At 44.5% G+C, this 22,326-nt stretch overlaps 1 protein-coding gene across 2 annotated transcripts in view; it reads right to left on the bottom strand.

Moving 5' to 3' along the window:
* MAML3 (mastermind like transcriptional coactivator 3) overlaps positions 1-22,326 on the bottom strand; it is a 403,827-nt gene that overhangs the window by 164,020 nt on the left and 217,481 nt on the right. For both annotated transcript variants that reach the window (XM_059168405.1, XM_059168415.1), the window contains exon 2: positions 699-2,246. In XM_059168405.1, the coding sequence (XP_059024388.1) occupies positions 699-2,246 (1,548 nt within the window). The remainder of the gene's footprint in view (positions 1-698; positions 2,247-22,326) is intronic.

Below are 22,326 nucleotides of genomic sequence, written 5' to 3'. Positions count from 1 at the left end.
AGATCCACCATCAGCTTTTCCTGAGTGAGAGGGGAATGCATCGCGAAGGCTTTATTGCACTTCCTAGTCACGCCATGTTGAAACAACTTCTAATTGTGCTAGTCCCGCAGCCAATGCTTAAGGGCGGAATGGTCCTACAGAAATCTATCCTCCACTTTGAAACTACAGACAACGCTCCCACATTTAACCATCAACAATCCATGGCTCCATTATTCACAATTCAGTCAGATAAGGTGGAGGTGGTTTAGGACCTTATGAAACTGCTGCGGAGATCCCTAAACGCTCCACTCTCACTCCCACCCTGAGGTTAAGCCTCTATGACCTGGGAGAGAAGCCACAGAACGAGCAGCACGTTTTACCCTGTGACCTCTATGGCCTGCCTCTCTCGAGCGAGAACTTGATTGTCATTTCTGCATCTTTATCTGCCGGCAGCAATAATAGAAGTTTGACTCCCAGACATTCAAAGACAGGAAAGTCTATGATACCAACCTTTTCCATCTCTTAGGAGAAAGGGAGAAACCAAACCAAACCAAACCAAAACCAAAACCTAAGCCTGGCCAAGGCCAAGAGGTTGCACGGGAAGGATTCTGCCCGCAGGTAAGGAAAGGCCGCAGCCACCGGAGCGCGCACAGTCCCCCATCCCGGGTCTGAAATGCACCACCGGCACTGCTCAAGGTGCCGCTCACTTTCACACCTACCTGACCGTGGGAAGCAAGCGCGGCGTAAGCCATGGGCTGAGTCATCACTCCTTTCTGCTTCATGAGAAGCATGCGCTTCTGCTCCTCGCTCAGGTGCGCCCGGGGAGCTTGGAGCTGTGGTGGCGGCGGGGGCGGGGGTGGCGGCTGCTGTGGCGGGGGCGGTGGGGGTGGCTGCTGCTGGATGTAGGGCATCAAAGGGTTTTTGTTGGGGTTGGCCATCGGGGGGGTCATCCTCTGACTCAAGTCTGCATTAAAATGGGTCAGAGGCTTAGTGTTGCCGTAGGTAAGAATATTGTGCTGTTTGCTTAAGGAGTTGGTACCCAAGTTATTTGGCTGCTGATTGATCATATTCATGTGGTTCTGCGGGAGGTAGTTATTCATTGTCGTCTTCTGCAGGTTGTTGGCCATGGGAGGCACTATGGGGTTTTGGTTGTTAAAGGCTTGGGGGTACATCATTGGGCTATTTGGTTTTTCTGCAGCGAAAGCTGCTCCGTAGGGGCTGGACGGGGGCCCTAAGGGAGACCAACTGGAAGTCTGGTTTGAGTGTTGTTGCTGCTGCTGCTGCTGCTGCTGCTGCTTCTGTTGCATGAGTTTGGCCCTCTGTTGCTGCTGCACTGCCATCTGCTTGAGCTGCTCCGCAGGGGACAGGTCAGAGCTAGCCACAGCCACAGGGCCCGCTGTGGGACCGGCCACGGGCACTGCTACGGGATTAAGGAGATAACCGTTCCCAGGCCGCGGTGGGGCTTGGCCTGGAGTGTGGGCTTGGTTCGGGGTCTGAGGGGACGGGACAGCGCAGTTTGCTGGTGAGCTGGCAGGGTTTGGAGCTGCGGGAGTGCTGGCCACAGAAGGTAAACTTGTGGCCGTGGAGACAGTAGAAAAGGGAGGGCCCGAAGAGGAGGGCCTCGCCTGCGGAGAGCCCATGGAGACGTGTGCAAAAGGAGAGTGAGAGGGGTCGCTCTTCACGCTGGCGCTCTCCTGGGAGAGAGGGGTCTCCGTTGCCGGCTGTGAGAATTCGGCCTCCTTTTTCTCCTCAAAGTCTTCGTTGAACAGGTCCTGTATGTCATCTTCAGGAACAGTGTTGGCCAACTCATCGATTAACTCTTGCCACTCCTGATCATTCAGGTTAATGTCTGAGAATAGCTTGTTCTGATTTGAAAGAGATGTTTCTGATGTGTCTATGCAAGTAGGGTCATCTAGAGGCTCTTGTTTGAGGTCCTTGCCCTGCAGGATGGTGAAGCTGTCCTCCAGGTCACTGCAACCATTGACCGGAAGTTTGATCTCCGGAAGCCTACCATTCTTACTTAGATCTTCTAGAAGCCCAGGAGTATGAGTTCCACTATTCTGCAAGGGCAAAGAAGGCTTCAGGTCAAGTTGGTGAAGAGGAGAAGCTGAAGGCAGTGGCATGTTGATGGTTTCCATTCCTGTAGGAATGTCCTTTCGTATTCTCTTGCTCGTTGGAGAAAAACTCCCATCGCAAGCACCATTCTGCTGGTCTCCATTAAGTGGTGATCGAGCTCCTTCCAACTTCCTTTTCACAGTCTCCTGGAGCTGGGAAAGAAAAAAGAAAGAGGGTGAGTAAATCTCCAAGTCATCATTCACTATTTGAGCAAGGTGATGTATGACTGCTGTGAACTAACTTTTAAATGCTTTATCACACATGGGAAAGAAGTTCTATGTCTAATTTCAAGAGTGGCCAGGCTTCAAACTCTGTGGGAAAAGGTTTTATCCAAAAGAAGAGCTCATGAGGCTAAGAGATAGAAAACAAAATCAAGATTGGAGGATGGGGAACAAAGGAAAAGAGAGTTAAAGGCAATACTTCTCTTAACAGCTGAGAATCATCCATTATTATTTTCTAAAGCAACACAAAATGTGAGACTTGTCCCCAAATGTGTTATACTTGAGAAAGATGTTAATACCTATCGTTAACTTTTCTCACCTCTTAACTGAAGACATCAAGGAATTAAATCAACAATATTTTAAAAAACACTAAAAATCCTCTAAGCATATGGAATTTAACGTTTACTGAATAGTGCAGAAATGAAGACTAACGGTTGACACAACCCACAACTTCTCTTCAGTTCTTATTTACTTGACCGCCCAGCACCTCGTGATGCAGCCTGCTCTGCTCCAAAAGCATGCTTCCATTCTTTTCCATGCTATCACATATTCCTGGATTTCCTTTTTTCTCTCCGTCTGCTCTTTCTCAGGGGCATGTGTGGTCTTCGTTCTTTCTAAATGATGGAATTCCTCATTGTTTGCTTGTCAGCTTTTGTTCCTGCCCATTCTACATGCTTGCCTACGTGATTACGGCCAGTTCAACAGCTTCAATCATCCTCTCTAGGCTGATGACCCTGTTAACAATGTACCCAGTCCAGTCTTCCCTGTGGAGGTCTACTACCTCAGCATCCTCTTCCTGGTTGTTTCATAGGCATGTAAAACTCAGCATGTCTCCACAGGAAGCTCATTATCAAACATGATCCTCAACCATGCTCCCCATCTCAGCATCCACCCAGTTCCCTACTCAGTATCTACTCACTTCCCCGAACCGGAAACCTGAGCTTTCCTCTCAAAATGTCTCCCATCACCATATCACCAGGTCCTATGGATTCCACCTCTAACATATCCCTCGAATATGCCCACTCAACTCCAACCTCACTGCCACTATCAGAGGCCAGGATACCATTTTATCTGCCTCACTGCCACTATCCGAGGCCAGGATACCATTTTATCTGCCTAGACTGTTGCAGTACTTCTAACTGGCCTCCTTGCCTTGCCTCCATTCATCCTCCATTATTCTTTCATCTGTTCCTGTATCTGTTGCTTTGCTCTCCAACAATCTATTCTCTATGCGGCCAGCTCTTTCAAGAAATATATAGCTTTTCCTGTTTATAGCTCTGTAATGGTTTCCATTGCCTTTGGTTTGAAATCCAATCTGAGCCTGCTTCACCTGGTTTCTGCTTCTCTGTTCAGCGTTACCTCCTTGTCCCCTGCCAAACATTTTCTATCAACTCCCTTGAAAGTTTTTCAGTTTCTTAGATGTGCCAAGCTTCCTCCCACCTCCAGGGCATTGTCCATGTTGTTTCTTTTCTTGGAACAAACTTCTCCCCTCCCTCGGGTTAACAGCTAACCATCCTTCAGATTGTATCGTAGACTTCCCTTCCTCTAGGAAAACTTACATCTTTTCCCCCTCCAGCTACATCAGGTACCTTCTTTGACCCGCCTACACTGGGTTGGATATCCTGGAATGAGTTTTTCCAGCACACTCCACTTCCCCATTTAGAGCTCCTACCATACTTTGGGGCAGTTTCTTGGGTGTCTCTTTAGTGAGCTCCAAGAAGGCTCTGACTGATTTGCTTACTGCGTATCCATGGGGGCCCCATCTAGTGTTTGCGTTCATAGCAGTAGTTAATCAATAATGGCAAACTGAATGATTCATTCTATTGTCTAATTCAGGAGTTGAAAGAGGTGAGTTTTAATCAGCAGGAGGCAGCTCCACTGACCATGAGGCATACCTGACTTTGTGTGTGTGTGTGTGTGTATGTACATGTGCACATGTGCATCCGGCTTATTTATAGGAAAGCTCATGTTTGCATAGATTGCTAGCAATAAATGTGCAATCAAATAGAGGGCCCCAGTGCGCATGACCTGTGATGGATGAAGCTGTGTGTTTCTCCTCTAGCTCAGGCAAAGGACCACCACCCAGCCTTTTGGGCAGATCCCTGAGGCTACAAGAGTTTTTGCTCAAAAAGTAGCAGGTCAAAGCAGACCCAGACCTCCCCGGTGGGGAACTTGTGCAGCAGGAGTCCGCAGGTTGTGGTGCCTTTGCTTTCCTGTTCTCTGGGAATGTTCACCACTGGAACTTAACTACGACCCAGGAACTGAGGTTCACTGGTAATGGGAACTCTAACCTGGAGAACCCTGGCATGTTGCGTCCACGTAACTGGACTTCTCAGGTAAGTCCAGTTAAGAAACTCTTGTTAACTCTATGGATTTATTAACCATGAACCTAATTCATCCGTCTGCCCCCTTCCTTTCTGCCGGCGAGGGGTCAGTGTGTGGGGCTCGGGTCAAAGAGCTTGGCATAGGTTAGGTACTGAGGGAGTGCCTGCCGAATGACCAAAGAAGACTAACTCAGGTTAGAAGTGGGGGGCGGTTAGTAACTTCACAGAGTGGAAGGTGGAAAGCAGGAGGACACGGGGAGCAGAGAAGAGGCAGAAGAGTCATCCACGTGCGCACTCTCCTATTCCTGTAAAGGGCACAGTGCACCACAGAAGCAGAGGAAGAGAGGAGCCGAATTCCCCTGGACCCTGTTCTTCAGCGCTCACACGTGGAACTGCCAAGGCTCTCAAGGAGCCCTACCTATAATAAAACCAATCTGCAGATGATGTGGGGGATTCTACACAGGGCCACTTTATTGCTGTTCTCTCATAAGCAGAGAATTCCACTTCCAAAGTCAATAGAAAAAGTCCTTGAGTAAAAATCCAGTCTCATGCTTCCTCCTCAATCTTGTATTTTTAATCACAACACCAAACACTGTGTGCAGTCACTTGGTAGAACCCCAGCCTTGCTGAAAACAAGGGCCTCACCAGGACACAATGGCATTTGACTTCAAAGAAGATCGATCCATCGTATGAGGTGGAAACTGCTAGAAAATTTTGTTATTTATTGAACAGCCCTGGGAACTGTAGTTCTGAACACAAGTATGGCAGATACCTGAATGTAGCTCCAGTGCACCAGCAGCAAGTTCAAATATCACAGCTTCAGGTCCTAAAGAAACGAAGATTTGGGGCTCTTGGCACCATCTGAAGCGATGTTGAAAAAAATATATTTTAAAAATGAACCTGACTTTATTTTAGAAAGTTCAGATCCCTGATTCTGTTTTTGGCTGTGAAATAGATGGGGCAGGATGGGGAAATAGACAAGTGGTCTGTTTGTTTCTCTGTAAAGAGTGGTGCCTGAGACCATGCTGAAGGACAGGTCTGGCTGGAGAGCCCAAGTTTCACCTCTTCCCAGCTGAGGGAGCCTACCTGGGTGAGGCACACTGGGCAGTAATACAGAAAGAAACAGGAGCCCTGGCTCTGTAGTTACAATGTAGACCACCCCCTGCCCCCCCAACTAAGAATTAATACATATAAATGTTGTCTGGTACTTAACACATGTTAGCTATGATCCCCTCCATTAGAAAGTGAGTTACATGAGGGAAGGGATTTTTCTGTTTTGTTCACTACTGGGTCCCCAGTAGTGCAGAGTTGATAGTCAGTCACTGTCTTTTGAATGAATGGAAACTGGAAAACTTACTTCACTTCTCCTCCGTTTTGTTTTCCTCATCTGCAAAGTGGGTTAATAATGTCTAGCTTGTAGAGTTAGTGCAAGAATGAACTTAAATGCAGTAATAGGGACAACACTTAGCTTCATGCCTGGTACCTGGTAAGCCCCCACGGTAAGCCTTAGCTATTGTTATCTTTTAAAATTCGGTGATATCGGTAGTTCCACCTGCAAGTGAGCTCAATTACTTCCTGAACCTTCAAACTACAGATAGGTAGAAGGATGATATTTCTGTTCCTCCTTTAGCTGGCAAAAATCCTCACATTTTCCAAGCATCTGGTGTAGTTTTGTTTGTTTGTTTAATATGGACAACAAAAATGAAATTTGCCATTCAAACTTAAGTCTGAGCGCTAATGCATTCGTGTTCTAGATTGTAGAGTAGCACTAGGTCGTGGAGGTTCAAATCGAATGCATTTTCAGCATGTGACCTGAATGGAGCTGCTGAGTATTTCCTTCCCCTTGAGGGCCTCGCATTCTCCACTGCTGGCTCCTTGAGCCAGTATCCTGACATACAACATTTGGAAATAGAAGAAAGACGTCATCAAATATGCTATGTTGTGGTTTTATGTTTTGTCTAGCTGTGTCCAAAATAGTTAGAGCAATCTTAGCATCCCTACTGTCTGTCTCATCATCGTCTGCTCTACAGGAGGCTGGTCTGTGAGTCGAAGTCTCTCATGTCCCTCTTGGAAGACAGAAGGCGAATCGGCAGGAAGAGACAGAACCTGTGAGCTTGAGAAGGCCGAGGAACTCTCGAGAGCTCTGCTCAGTCAGCAGGACGGCCGACTGAAGAGAGGGGTATCCTGGTGAGCCTTGACTACCCACGGACTCAGGTAAGATTCTCGTCCCAAATGGCTTCCTCTTGTGGAAGTCCCTGGCCCTTCTGCCTTACAAAGCTGGAAGCTTCTTAGTGTGATTTGTGCCCCTGTGGAAGAATCACAGAAACTCTTGAGCATCGGCTCCCTTGTTCCTGTATTACTATTATTACGCGTCAATGTTTTCTCCCATGAAGGGAGGCTATGGCGCCAGGGCCTGAAGTAGGCTGTGCATCCCATGCCTGTGACAATATGGGCCGCTGTCACGTGTCAGTTCCTCCAACGGAAACAAGTCCTCCTCCAGAATGGCTTCAGCATAAGTCTCTCATCTACAGCGTGGCTTCATAGCATGTGTTTCTATGAAACCGTCATGTGCGTGTATGTGCGTGTGGGAGACAGAGACAGACAGACAGAAAGGGGGGGGGGATGGAGGTAGGGGGAGAGAGGAACTGAGAGACACAGAAAGAAATTGGGAGGCGGAGAGAGACAGAACAGTTCGGGAGGGCTGACAGGACACTCGCAGCAGTAATAAGAATAGCTTTGCCTTTGGGGTTATAAAGCACTTTCACCCAGGATGATATTTTATCCTCCTATGAAACCTTGGGGGCAGGTCATGTGCTGGTCTTCTGCCTCAATGGGGAAAAGGTCAGTGTTTTGGAGAAGGTGGAATGGGAGAGGTAGATAATACCCACAACAGGGATGGGTTCCCTAGCTAGGGTCACCAGGCCTCTGCTGACACAGAGGGGTATCTTAGGGGTCCCCTGGGCCAGCATATCCATGGAAAAGAGAGTCTTTCTGCCTTTCGGCTTTTAGCAGCGCTAGTAAGATAAACAAAACAAAACAAAAACCTCATATTGCCCCGTCCTTAATTTTGTATGAAATTGGGCAGGGTCACGGAGCCTGGGAGGAAAGTAAATGACACTACTATTAATAATGAAGCCCTTTAAGATGAACGCCATTGGGGTAAGCCATCAGATTCCTGTCTCCTACGCCTAATGCTTGTAAAAAGCAGGGTTTATTATAACTATCTTATGGAAAAGGAACTTCAGGCATAGTGACATTAGGCGAGATTACAAAATGACAGAGCCAGGGTAGGGGGGCGGTAGGGAAAAGTGGAAGGGGGCTCAGCCCAGGTTTAAATTCGGACTCAGGCCTGACTGCAGAGCCCACACCGCACCCTCACCTGGGGTGGAACATCCTGGCTGTGCCGCCCTCCCTGGCACTGGACTCTGACGCTGCTCGTCGGAACGCACTCTCGCACTGTTTTCAGGAATCATCCCTGATCCCCATCCTCTCCCCACCACCCACACCCAATTAAACCTCAAGAACTCTCTGTTCTTATCATCTAAGAATTTTATTTTCATCTTCCACCCCCAATGCCACTGCGTTCGTTCAGATCGTCAACACTTCTCGTGATTTCTGCAGCAGCTCCCGAATGACTCTCTCTGCCCCAGCCTTGCTTGCTCCCCTCCAAACCGATTCTCTGCACTGAGCCTGTAAATTTTCTTTATAAAGTGTGAACCAGGTTGTACCCATTCCTCACCTGACATTTTTCTGTCTTCAGCGTCACCTAAATTCGGCACAGAGGCCCTCCGCAACTCGATCCTCACCTCTGCTTACTTACCTCCCCCGTCTTAACGAACACCTCTAACCTTCTTCCCTTCCACCTGTCCCCAGCCCCCAGTGCCAATCAACTCGAAATCTCTGGCTACATGTAATTATTTGCAGTTCTCGGGACATGCGGTGTTTATTCTCTGTCTCTCTGGGACTTTGCATAGGTTACCTACCCTCTTATCCAACTTCTTCACCTGACCAAATCTATTTGTCCTTCCCAATTCAGTTTAGACATTACCTTCTCTACAGTCAACCCTGCACAGCCCCTCCCACAAGTCCAGGGTCAGGAGCACGACATTCTCATACATATCCCGTAACCACTTTCCTGTTTCTTCATGTGACTGTACATAGAAATGACCGCTAAAAGCTCTCTCTCAAATGACCACACTGAATTTATGGAATTATCCCCCAAAGTACACACTTGAAAATGTTGGCCTGCCTAGCGTTTTCATGACTATTGAGTAAATGTCCAGTTTATTTTAGTTCCTTTAAGATGCTGGAAAGGGCTTGTGAGCTGTCCCCTCCTCAATATTTTTGAGAACTCTTAAGGATTCTGGGAACCTGTATAGAGAACCAGAAAGCACAGGAAGAGAATCGTGCAAAGGAAAACTTAAACTGAAACCCACTGACATCGTGTGCCGTTACCACGGTCAGATGTTTTGACAAGTATGTCAACTCAAAATGCTGGATATTTTCATATCTAAATTCTGAATTTCCATACAAAGGCTTTAAGTGATTTTCACTCACCAACCAACACCATGAGTGAACTTTCTTCACCAAATTAGAGATATAGCCATTTCCCAGGAAATGGAGATGAATTGGAATTTCAGTTTGCAGATGCTATAACTAATTTAGAGGCTCAAAAACCACATTTTGGTCGTTTTGATCAGCTCCAATCAAACTAGAAGATGACTCACTGTATCAATTTTCATATGGGTACGCTTCCCATTCTACCAGTAGATAATAAGCTTATAAACACATGAATAAATCTGAAGAGTGACCCAGAATACTCATATGTTAGGTATTTTAATGACTAGAGTATGTACGGTGTGCAAAAATGCTTCCACAACTGTCTTCCAGATTTAAGCACCCTTAGAAAGTTTTTTTTGAGGTTTATTTAGAAGTTCAAGGTTCTAGATCATTCATTATCCAACTCTAAAGTAACCTGGATAACTGTTAAAAATGCAGAATTCTAAGTCCCATTTCCACAGTTTTTGATTTAGTAGCTCAAGATGGGACCCAGAGGGGGACACAGGTTGGAGGCACAGGGTATCTAAAGAAATTTAATAAAAACCCTGATTCCTCTGAGGTAATTGGTCCAGGATCCCTAGTTTTTAGGAATTCTGATCTAGAATAAGAATTCTGTTGGGAGTTCTGACATTATGAAGTTGTTGGTGTGATTTTAAAAAAAATATACATACACACACAAACCCAGTGTCCATATAAAATGTTCCTGAGTTAATTGGTGATTCTCTGGGACAGTTCACAAACATGACTAAGAAATAACCCTCGCGCTTGTTTTAGTTCAAACCTCAGAGGACCCTGGATTCTGGAGAAACCTGTCTATAAGACTTTTCATAAAAATGTTTATTTTTTACATTTTAGGTTTCTCAGAGCATAGTAATATCCCGGACCATTTTCTCTCTCCACATTATACATATACTTCCCCTTGCTTTCATCCAAATGAACAGAGGGCATGCTGTGTACCCATGCACAAGGCGCTGGGGGGGTAGACTTGGTCCTAAGAACAAAGACCACATCTGAAAGTAAACACATGTCAGACACGTATTGATAAAAGTTGAGTACCTTTTTTTTTTTCTTTTAAGGAGAGCTATGTAAAGGGGAGAGCAACACAAAAAGAAAAAGAGAAATCTTATCACAACTCCTGAAGGCTACCTCATCAGCCTTACATACTTCGAACATTATTTTAGAAAGAAAACAAATTTACTACATAATAAAAGTCATATGAAACACACACACACACACACACACACACACACACACGTTATTTCCCTGAGACCCAAGAGTTTAAAAACCTCTATTTGTGACCATCCCAGGACGCAACTTCTTTGGATCTGATCAGTGGAAAATATTGGGTCTCTGGAGGGAATATCAGCCACAGGCCGTTAGAAATCCCCATTCTGAAATGCCCAGGGGGAAAAGAATCATCTTTAAAGGGGCCTCACCCTTCTGGTTGGTATCTGTAACCTCAGCCACAAATGCTCAAGGGAATGCTGGGGCACTGCTCAGTCCCCAGCTCAAGGGAACAGGGCCATTCAGGACATTCTGGGGGACTTTGAGGTTATTTTTAGAAGTGACCATGATCTTGTTCCTTTCTCCTATGAGTCAGATCTAAAATGCCTTTTCCAAGTAGTCTTAGGTGTACCTGAGAGTGATTGTACCTCTCTTCAGTGTTTGAAGCACGGATGCTCACCCAATTTTAGCTGTGAGGTGCCAGAGTAAGATACTTTTTAAAAGCAATTTTTGTGTGTGTGTCTGGATTTTTAGGTATGCTTTTATCCTTCAGTTCTTCTACTTCTTCTTCTTCTTCTTCTTTTTTTTTTTAATGATTTTATTTATTTATTTGAGAGAGAGAGAGAGAGAACACGAATGGGGAGAGGCAAAGGAAGAGGGAGCACCAGACTCCAGGCTGAGCAGGGAAGCCTGCCACGGGGCTCAATCCCAGGACCCTGGGATCATGACCTGAACGGAAGGCAGACGCTTAACAACTGAGCCACCCAGGCGCCCCCTATCCTTTAGTTATTCTTAAACATGTAATAAGCACCAACTAAATGTACAGCGTATTGAGAGTGGATCGTAAGACATCAGCAGCAGTGGCAGTCAGGCCCTTGACATTTAGAAACGCTTAGTTCCAAGCTCTCCAATCTCCATACTTCCAAATACATAAATGTTCACACAGGCTCTTGGCTTTCTCTCAATGGAATGAATAAATTATATTTTCATCACAAGTCACACGAATCCTGTGTACTTTTTATATATGAAGTTACAACATTTTTCACAAGCTTCATACATGTAATTCAAATTGGTGCCTCAACAGTTATTAACTTGTTATTATTAACTTGTTAAAAACTGAGACTGTTCTCTCCACAAATGCCAAGGTTATATGATTTTCAAATCTCCTTACACAGCTTTCAGTAGAAAGCTCTAAACTTTTTTTTTTTTTTAAAGATTTTTATTTATTTATTTGAGACTGAGAGAGAAGGAGCAGAGGGAAGGGGAGAGGGAGAAGCAGACTTCCTGCTGAGCAGGGAACCTGACACGGGGCTCGATTCCAGGATGCCAGGATCCTGACCTGAGCAGAAGGCAGATGCTTAACTGACTGAACCACCCAGGTGCCCTGGAAGCTCTAAACTTCTAAGTTTTTGCCAGAGAATTTGATTCACTGCTTACTAAATGTTTCAAGATAAACTTGTCATTTAATATTCTAATTGACTGAGCGCTTACCCTGTACCAGGCCTTAAACTAAGCACTTCACATATATTACCTTGATTAAACCTCACAACAGCTCTGTGATGGACGAGGAATGGGCTCAGAGAGGTTAGTAATTTGTCCCAGGGCACAGAGCAGAGCCCCTTCTCAGCAGTACTTGTTCTCCCCTACTCTGTTGTTTTGCATCTGAAGACTCCCATCCCGATTAAACATGAGCAAACCTTGCTGAGAAATTCTGGGAAAGGGTTTCAGACACCCATGTCGTGACGGTCTGAGGAGGATGTGTTCACGTCTCCCAGTCAGATCTGCCTGATTCACAGAAAAGCGCTGTGCTCCTCTCTGAGGAAAGATGCTCCTTTGCAAATGTAGCATGTGTTTGAGAAGTGATGAGAGCTGCAGCCCTGAACACTTCGGGAGGGGCCAATGTGTGCATCCCAGTGGCAGCTTCCTTTCCTTGGTAGCGCTCTGTCAGAAAAGCTCCTCTGAGATCTGTGGTTGCCATCGGATTCCACAGTCTGAACCCCCAACGGCTCTGTCTTTTCAAATACATAAACATACACACACGTATTACATTGCATTTATTTCTAAGGACAAGAAACGATTTTCTTAGGAATGTCTCTGCCATCTCTTACTAGAAGTCACGCATACGTTATGTATTCAAACATGCCTACGTGCGTGACCTCGTATTACAATCTGAAATTCCTAATGGGATTTTATTTAGAGCTGTAAAGAAATGACTGTGAAGGAGGTTGGTGAGGAAGGAGAAAAAACCATAGGGAGGAAGAGGGCAAATGAAAAGATCAGATCTTATCTGCATCATTCACAGCTGGAGACTTACACCAACAACACGGACCCAAGAATGGGCATGTTTAGACGAAACCCACGAGATTTTGATTTGTTTATTCTCTGGGAGAAGGAAGGAGGAATGCTTCAGGGAGGCTCGGTACTTTTCTCTCCCTTGGGTAAAAATCAAGAATATTTTTATTGCACTGTTTACTCAAAATGTCCCTTCTTTTCAACGAGAAATTCTCATTTTAGTCTTTAGCCCCTTCCAGGAGACCAGTTTGCTCAATGGTGCTTAAGTCCTGCACCTGGCTTAGGGGAAGCAAATAGCCTACAGTACTCACACCTGACACTGTTTTCCAATACAATCCTAGCACATGTTTATCTCCCTTTGGAAAACCAAAGTATTGAAGTAAGATTGCCTAGTCTATAAAAAGCCTCTTGCTTCCTTCAAAGAGGTCAGACACTGCTCTTTCGAGTGCGGTGTCGTTTGCATAAAGCCCAGCTAGAAGATACCCCCTAGAAGAGAATTATCAACTTCTTCCATCTACACCCCATCTCCCCTGCCCCCCACCCATCTTAGCCAGGGAGCGAACAGGACGTTATTTTTATTTCTAGGCCGTGTGTGACCCCCCCAGACCTCCATTCCAAGCAGCAGGCTTTTACTCCAAAACTGAAAGCTATGGGACCTGCCTTGGTTTACCAGCAAGGGGATTCCCTTTATTTATATGTCTTTGGAATAACTTTTGTTCACAAATAGGAGACAAGACAGAACTAAAGAAATTTTCTTTCCAGACAAATCACCCATGGGTGAAGATGTACACACACCACACACACACACACACACACACACACACACACACACACGCACACACAGAGGTACACTCTCACATTCGGGTAAATGTAGGTGTGATTTAACCGGCTCTGAAAATGTTCAACCGGGGGGCAGCGTGGGCAGCATTGTGCACTCGATCCGTAAGCAGCTGAGCTCTGGAGGCTGGCGGCGGGGCCAAGAAGCTGCTGGGCTTCATCCCACCAGCTGAAATTCATTTTTCAAAAGAAATTAGACCAAGGTCCTGTTGTTATAGCAACAGTCAGAGTCACTTACACAGCCTCTTCCTTACAACCTTACTCTGACTTCTGTGGGCAGCAATTTCAATTACATACAGGGAGTGACCAAGGCCAAGCCCAGATAGACCTTTTCTTAGCCCTTTAAAGGGTAGACGTGTAAATCCTCTAGGTCCAACCTGAAGCTCAAAGACCAGACTTGACAGTGTTCCACAGAGTTCTCCCAGTCTTGAAAGTCAGTGAACAGTGAAGATAAGAGTAAAACCTTCGGTCCCTGTGTTTGGGTAGGAACTGGACACGTAACCACCAAATTTCCTGGGGTCAACCAAGTACCGGCCGTTTCGGAACGGGGACTTCCAGTGAGGATGGTGATGTCGGCAATCGCCATCAGATCCGCAAGTATTTTTATCACTTTAGTCCCCTGGGCTTTTACTCTGTTCTTGGGGATGTGAATTTCCCAATGTTTCCAATCACTCACTCCAACCCCTAAAAACAACAATCAACTCCAAAATTCTCTTTGTTGATGAAAATATACACTTATTACCAAACCTCTATGGCAAAGAACTCTCCAAAGGAGTCAGCAATGTAGTAGTCTACATTCACCACAGGGGTACCCCAAGTGGCAAACATCTGTGAAGCCAGTGCTTGTGACTAATGATACGGGCTGAACTGCGCCCTCCCCAAACGCATGTGCTGAAGCTCTAACCTCAGTACACTTCAGAATGTGACTGTGTCTGGGGATAGGTTTTTTTTGTTTTTTTTTTTTTAAAGATTATTTATTTATTTATTTGACAGAGATCACAAGTAGGCAGAGAGGCAGGCAAAGAGAGAGGAGGAAGCAGGCTCCCTGCTGAGCAGAGAGCCCGATGCAGGGCTCGATCCCAGCACCCTGGGATCATGACGTGAACTGAAGGCAGAGGCTTTAACCCACTGAGCCATCCAGGCACCCTGGATATAGGGTCTTAACGAGATAATTAAGTTAGGGGCACCTGGGTGGCTCTGTCAGTTGAGTGTGTGACTCTTAATCTGGCTCAGGCCATGATCTCATAATCTCATGATCTCAGGGTCGTGGAATGGAGCTCTGTGTCAGGTTCCACACTTAGCGGGGAGCCTGCTTGAGGACTCTCCCTCTGCCCCACCTCTCTAAAATAAACAAACAAACAAGCAAATAAATAAATAAATAAATCTTTTAAAAAATGGGGGTCATTATGTTAAAATGAGTTCATTAGGGTGGTCCTTCACCCAATCTGACTTGTGTCCATATAGGAAGAAGAAATTACAACAAAGATATGCACAGAAGGAAGACCATGTGAAGACAGCCATCTACAAGCCAAGGAGAAAGGCCTTAGAGAACCAACCCTGCTGACAGCTTGACCTTGGACTTCCAGCTTCCAGACCTGGTGAGGAAACATGTATCTACTGTCTCAGCCATCCAGGGTGTGTGCTACTTTGTGAAGGCAGTCCTAACAAACGAATATAATGAATAATCTGGTTTAAACTTATCTCTGTCCTCTCCACGTCTTCTGTAGGTTAGGCCCTCAATAACTATTCTATCTTGCACAAAATTGCGCATGCTTTGATTCAACTGATAGAGCACCTACTGTGTGTCCAGTTCTGTATCAGACACTAGGAGCCACTAGTGAACAAGATTCCGTGTCTGACCTCAAGTGCTTTCAGAGTGGAGGGGAAAGAAAACCAGAGAAGGAAGGACAAGGTCATTTGTAGTAGGTACTAGTGCTATGGAAGCCCAAAGGAGGGGCACCCTTTAGTCCTGGAGGGACTGAAATGGAAACTGAGACTTTGGACTCACCTTGTGGTAAGAAGCCAGAGGAGAAAAGGTGTGGCTTCTAAGTAAAACCTCAAATAGTTGTGTCTGGCTTGAGCCCGGGTACAAGGGGAAGAGACTGGGGAAGTAAGAGCCAAACAGATCAGGAAGGACTCGTCTGCCCTTTTATGACATCTGGACTTCATCCAGAAGGCTTTGGGAGGCAATGGGAAAAAAAAAATGTCACTTGTACTGCGAACTTCAGATTTCATGGTGATAGAAGTTGGTTGCAAAAGGTAAAATATATGAGGGGCTCCTGGGTGGCTCAGTTGGCTAAGCTACTGCCTTCGGCTCTGGTCATGATCCCAGAGTCCTGGGATCGAGTCCCACCTTGGGCTCCCAGATCCATGGGGAGTCTGCTTCTCCCTTTGACCTTCTCTCCTCTCATGTCTCTCTCTCAAATAAATAAATAAAAATAAAAAATAAAAAAAAAAAAAGGTAAAATATTTGAAGTGATTTGTTTCCTAGGCCTGCCATAACACAATAGCACAAACTGGGTGTCTTGACTAATTTTCTCACACTCCTGGAGCCTGAAGTCCAAAATCAAGGTGTGTTGACAAGTCTGGTTTCTGCCGAGGCCTTTCTCCTTGGCTTGCAGATGACCACCGTGTCACTGTGTCCTCACATGGCTTCTCCTCTTTGCGTGTGCATCTCTGGGGTCTTTTTCTGGGTCCGAATTTTCCCACCACATAGAGACAATAGTCGTGTTGGACTAAAGTCCACCCTGATGGCCTCTTTTTAACTTCATCTCCTCTTAACAGGCCCAATCTCCTAAGACAGCCACATTGTGAGGTACTGGGGGTCAGGGCTCTACCATGTGAAATTTGGGGGAAGGCACAATTCAGTATCATTCCTGTACAGGTGACCATGCAAATGGCTAAATCCATCCTTAACTCATAAATACCATATGACACGGATCTGGTCTTGAGGCTAGTAGTTCGACAATTGCTATTGGGTCCAGTGTTTAACAACACAGTTTTTAAAAAGTGTCTGTCTCCCAGTTTGAACCCCCAATTCAAAATACACTTCACACTTACTCCTTAACTACTGGCCAACGAGTGTGCTAAGCAAAACCTCAATGTGGGCAGAAGAGCCGTGCTATTATTTAGGAGATGCTGAATAAGGACCACGCCCTGAGGCTTAAGTATAAATGTTACTTTACATGGACAACCCACCCCACCTCAGAGAGGGACAGAGAAGGAAAGCCGAGGCATAGAGACACTGGGGCCACAGTGTAATTCAGAGGAAGAACAAGGAATGATAGGATTCCCTGCTGTAGCCCCATGCCCCACGCAATCCGTTTCTTTGCCTGTAACGGGTTCAGAATTTGTTAACTTTCTGTTCCCGTTGTGGTGCACTGTCAATGGACTGGAACAGTGTGGAGTCAAAAGTGTGTATTTCAATGGTTTTATCTTTCTTACCTAGCCATCCAGACATTATTTATGCGGCTTCCATTGTAATGCTACAGTTAGGTTTGCATAATATTTTCTGTAAGTGCCTACTTTTGCATGGTTACGGGTGCTCTAAAACTCCCCTGGGACGCAATTTTTTTCACCTTGGTCTGAGTTCTGAAGCAAAATTTTTGTAACAACAAATGATGACTTCAGGGATATTTCTGAAGTTACCCGACTATAAAAAAAAAAAAAAAGGGAGGGGAGATTTCTACTGCAATAAATATTTTGTTACCTTTTGTCCAATCGAACACTGCAAATCGAAAAGAGCTGAACATAAAGGCATCAAGCAAGGCAATGTAATAGATTTCACTGAAGACGGCCCACACTGCCAGATTTAACTAAATGAGGTCTGCATTCACATGCTTATCAGTATTTAAAAATACCCTGAGTGTACACAACAGAAAATGTCAGGAACTTGAAAAGCAAAAATATGCATGTGGTTCTTTCCAGATCTCACTAAAGCACAGCAACTAAACAAACTTAATTATGTGATCAGGCCGCACTTACTTAACCTCTCCGGACCTCTGTTTCCTCAATTACAAAATGAGAGGGCTGGCCTGCCTGACCTCCAAAGCTTGTTCCAGCTCTAACAGAGTCTCTACTTGGATTCTGGATTCAAATCAGTGACCCACTTTCAAAAATCACTTGGGAAGGCACTGTAAACTCAGATGGGCAGCTGAACTTTGGGCAGTAGTTACCAAGTAACCAAGAGCCTTGTTTTAAGTCAGAGAGCAAGAATTCATTAAATTCTTCTGTACAGGTTTCGTGGCTTTAGGAAATTTGAAAAAACAAAAAACAAAGACAAAAAACACTTACATCCTAATCACAATTGTCTTTCAAACAAAAGTGTGTAAATCATGTGGTTCATTTAAAAAGGATTCTTCATTTTTGGATGGTCAGCCTGGGGTCAGGTGCTGAGCTGGGTACGGAGAACATGAAAGGCTCACAGGACCCCTGGTTTCGAAGAAATTCACAACCTGTTGTCTGTTATCATTCTGTTCCTAAGTGTCCACTGGAAAAGGCTCCCATTATGTGTAACACTTGTCGAACAAAGCCAACAGCCATTTTCCTATTCTGGTGACCACGGTCTGGTTAACTTCTAGAACAGTGTGTGGCTCTCCTCTACCTCCACCAGGAAGATTCTGAATAAATGGTCTGAAATTACACCAAGAGCCTGAATGAGCCAGTTTGGGTCATTAGATACTGGACCAGGTTACAAGGAGGAGCTGTCCACTTTTCCTGGGTATCGGCTACCACGTTTATCACCTAGAAAAGGCAGACGGGTGTGAGCCTAACCTTAGGCTTCGAGTCAGGGGCCCTGGGTCCTACGATCACTTCCCTCATGACTAAGCTGTGTGTCCTGTGGAAACCAGTTGAGTATTTCCAACTCTGTTTTAGCCTGGACAAAATAATGTCCACAATTCCTTCTAAATCGAGCAGGCAAGAATTTTATCCTCTGGTTAATTGGGATACACTTGGAAGGTGAACCAACCAACATTTCATGGTTCCTCTTAACCTCATGGTCTTTTTCTAAAATACGTAACTAATTCCTAAATTTGAGAGAATGAGAAAGTTTGTGTCTGTTGCCGTTTCTGTACTTTATGTAGTAAAACCTGATTCATTCTATTGCTGATCATTTTGCCTTTAGCTGTCACTTGGCTAAGGGCCAACCTGATAGGTATTCTTATGTACGAAGAAAGAGCTTGCTATGTAAAAGAATAGGTATAATAAAGATCATAAGAGGAATAGTAAGAATGCTTAACCTACTTAAGGTAGAAATGGGTCTCAAGGACTCAAGCACTCCAGAGACTCAAATTTAAATAAACAATTGATACATGCATTATGAACTCTTCTCATATATTAATTAAAGCAGTTTCCCAAGGATGCTTATTTACTAACAGTTTGATAGTCTCGTTTGAATTGCAGTTAGTACTTATACATATATACATGTAGTACAGATTTACCACTACACTTCGGTTCAGATTTTTCTCAATTTAGGCGGCTGTTTGCCCAAATTAGTTTAAATTAGGGAGAGTCTATTGTATTCATAAACTCTTCGTCTAAATGGCAGAAATGATGACGATAACATTTGTCTGAGGTTTGTTGGAACTCTGCGGCTTAACTTCTCGTCTGAGATTTGTAAAGAATGAACACAGAATGATTAATGGCCATTACTGATTTTTTACAGCTGTAACTTATCAGAATACATATACTCTAATACTGTACCCATGGTAATTATCTCATTACTATGAAGTGTCACAGAAATGCATTATGCGAAGTATGCGTTGAATCACATTTAGCAATTTCTTTTTCTGTTTAAATCCAGAAGCTTAGTGTTCTCTAAGAGTGGGAGCATTGCATGGGAGTTGGGGGCTTTACAAGAGAGGTGGGGCTTAGCCTATGAGTGGTGCTCCTTGGCAGAGGTGTGACAAGCTTTGAGACTCGCGTCACTCTTCTAGACTTTTCTGCACCTCAGTTCCTAATTTGAAAATGGGCATATACCTGTGTGACCCCTACGATACCTCATGGAAAGGATTAAGCAGATTAAGTCTATAAAACAGTTGGTCACCAGGAGGAAAGGCATTAAGGAAATGACTCAACATACTGTAGTGGTGATTTTTCTAACTGCATGAATATTTAACGAACAGGTACACATAATACTTGACATTTCTATGGAGATCTTCATGCAAGCTTCTTAACATCACTTAAAGAAATGCATGGCAACAATTATCAGACATCTGGGAAGCATCAGCTCATTGGCCAGAGAGGGTAGAGACACAGGAGGGTTGTTTTTAACATCACAGTGTTAAGACTTGGGTTATATTCAAATACAGTCATCCCACAAATCAGAAGATGTGCCTTAGAAATAGAACAATGTTTATTTGAGAGCCATCCAGCCACACGTAGGAGGAAACCTAAACAACACAGGTGCAAAACCTCCCTAAGAAGTGAGCATGTGGTTGAAGATGGGTCTTGTTAACTGGATGACAGAAGTCAGCAAAGAGACAAAGAAACAGTATTAGTGAGAGATCAAAATAAAACATCACCAGGAAAGTAGGGGGGAGAAAAAGAGAATTTGTGGTCAGCTTCGTAATGTCAGTTGCAGTCTGAAATGAGAACTAAGAGACCGTTAGATTAGTATCAGAGTAATTCACTGGGAATCTAAGAGAAGTCTCTGCTAGGATATCCAGCAGCATCAGCAGCATCTGGGAACTTGCTGAAATGCAAATTATTAGCCAGTTCCCCCAGACTTCCTGAATCAGAAGCTCTGATCGTGAAGCCTGAGCTCTGTGTTTTAACAAGCCCTCAAAGTGATTCTCATGAGTCTGAGAGATTGTTCAAGAACAGTGCTTCCCATCCAGCAGAACTTCCCAAGATGATGGAGATGTTCTCTATCTGCCTCTATCTGATACATGAGCATCTAGATGCATGTGGTTTTTGAGTACTTGAAATGTGGTTAGCGCCACAAGGAATTGACTTCTAAATTTCATTAATTTTAATTAAGTTTAAGATAGCTACGTTTAATTAGTAGCTATTCCGTTGGACAACCAAATTCTAGAATGACACCGTAAATGAAGGCTAGGTTTTTGATCTGTAAGAAAAGCAAATGGTGAGTAATGAAGATGCTGACTGTTGACTCTTCCGTGTAAGAAATCTTGGTTGTGAGGGCAAGAGGAGAAAAGCACATCATGGCTGGCATGTCAGGAGGTGAAGTAAAATTTTTTTCCCGGGAAAAGGAAGTCTTGAGTGTGTTTGAACGTGAAGAGAAATCAGAGAGTGGGAGAGGTTGGCCTGCAGGAAACAGGGACAAATGAAAAACTGTGGAGAGGTCTAACTGTGGTAAAATATCCATAACATAAAATTTACCACCTTAACCGTAAGTGTACAGTTTAGTGTTATTAAGTACATCCATGCTGTTGTGAAACCATCTCCACCACCTATCACCAAGTCCTTTTCATCTTGCAAAATTGAAACTCTATGCCTGTCAAACAATAACTCTCTATTCCCTTCTTCCTTCAGGCCCTGGCAACCAGCATTCCACCTTTATGAATTTAAAGATTGTATTTATTTTATTTGAGAGTGAGGGTGTGTGTGTGTGCGCACCCAAGTACACGGGGTGGGAAGGATAGAAAGAGAGGGGGAGAGATATTCCCAAGCAGACTTCCCACTGAACACAGAGCCCAACATGGGGCTCAGTCTCATGACCCTTTGATCATAACCCGAGCTGAAAACAAGACTCGGGTGTTTAACCACCTGAGCCACCTGGGAGGCCTCTCTGCCTCTATGAATTGAACGACTCTAACTAACTCATGTAAGTGGAATCCTAGAGTATTTGTCTTTTTGTGACTGGAATATTTCATTTGGTATAATATCCTCAAGGTCTATCCACGTTGTAACACGTTATCAGAATTCCCTTCCTTTTTAAGGTTAAACACTCTTCCATTATATGCGTAGATCACTCATCCATCGACGGACATTTCAGTTGCTTCTACCTTTTGTCGATTGTCAATAGACTGTGCTGCCATGAACATGGTTTTAGAAATATCTTGAGGCCTTGTTTTCAACTCCTTTAGGTATTACCCAGAAGTGCAACTGTGGGATCATGTAGTAGTGACGGTTTTAATTTTTTGTGGAACCTCCACATTGTTTCCCATGGTGGCTGAACCATTTTAAATTTTTATCAAGGTATTTGTTTTTGAGTCCATGAAGAATGGAACATCAAAGCCATCCCAAAAAAAGAGAGAGAGAGAGAGATTTAAAGACAAATGTGGGGAACAGGTATATTGAAAAACAACTGTGTGTGCATGATGGGTGGGGGTGGTGGTGGTGAGGAGAACAAACCCAGGGCGTGAGGAGAGAGCAAATGAAGGTTTTGTAGAGTTGGTCCATTATCGGAGAAGAACAGGGAAGCCCTTTGAGGGCTCTCAAGCAGAAGTATATACATATAGTGTAGAAGTATGTCATGGGATTGAATTGTGTTCTCCCCCCCAAAAAAGGTACGTTGAAATCCTAACCCCAGTACCTCAGAAAGTGATTTCATTTGGAAACAGAGTCACCCCAGGTATAATTGGTTAAGATGAAATCATTCCGGAGTGGAGTGGGCTCCTGATTCAACATGAACCTGATCATTCTTGTAAGAATCCGGCCACGTGAAAACATGGAGATGCACAGAGAGAACGCCACGTGATGGCAGAAGCAGAAATTGGAGTTATGTAGCTATAAGCCAAGGCACGCTACAGAATGCTGGCAAACCATGGAAAGCTAAGAAGAGGCAATGAAGGATTCCACGCAGAGTC

The sequence above is a fragment of the Mustela lutreola genome, chromosome 1 (assembly GCF_030435805.1).
Source record: "Mustela lutreola isolate mMusLut2 chromosome 1, mMusLut2.pri, whole genome shotgun sequence".
NCBI lineage: Eukaryota > Metazoa > Chordata > Mammalia > Carnivora > Mustelidae > Mustela > Mustela lutreola.
The sequence above is the reverse complement of the archived record's forward strand: the minus strand, read 5'-3'. Positions and strand labels throughout refer to the sequence as shown.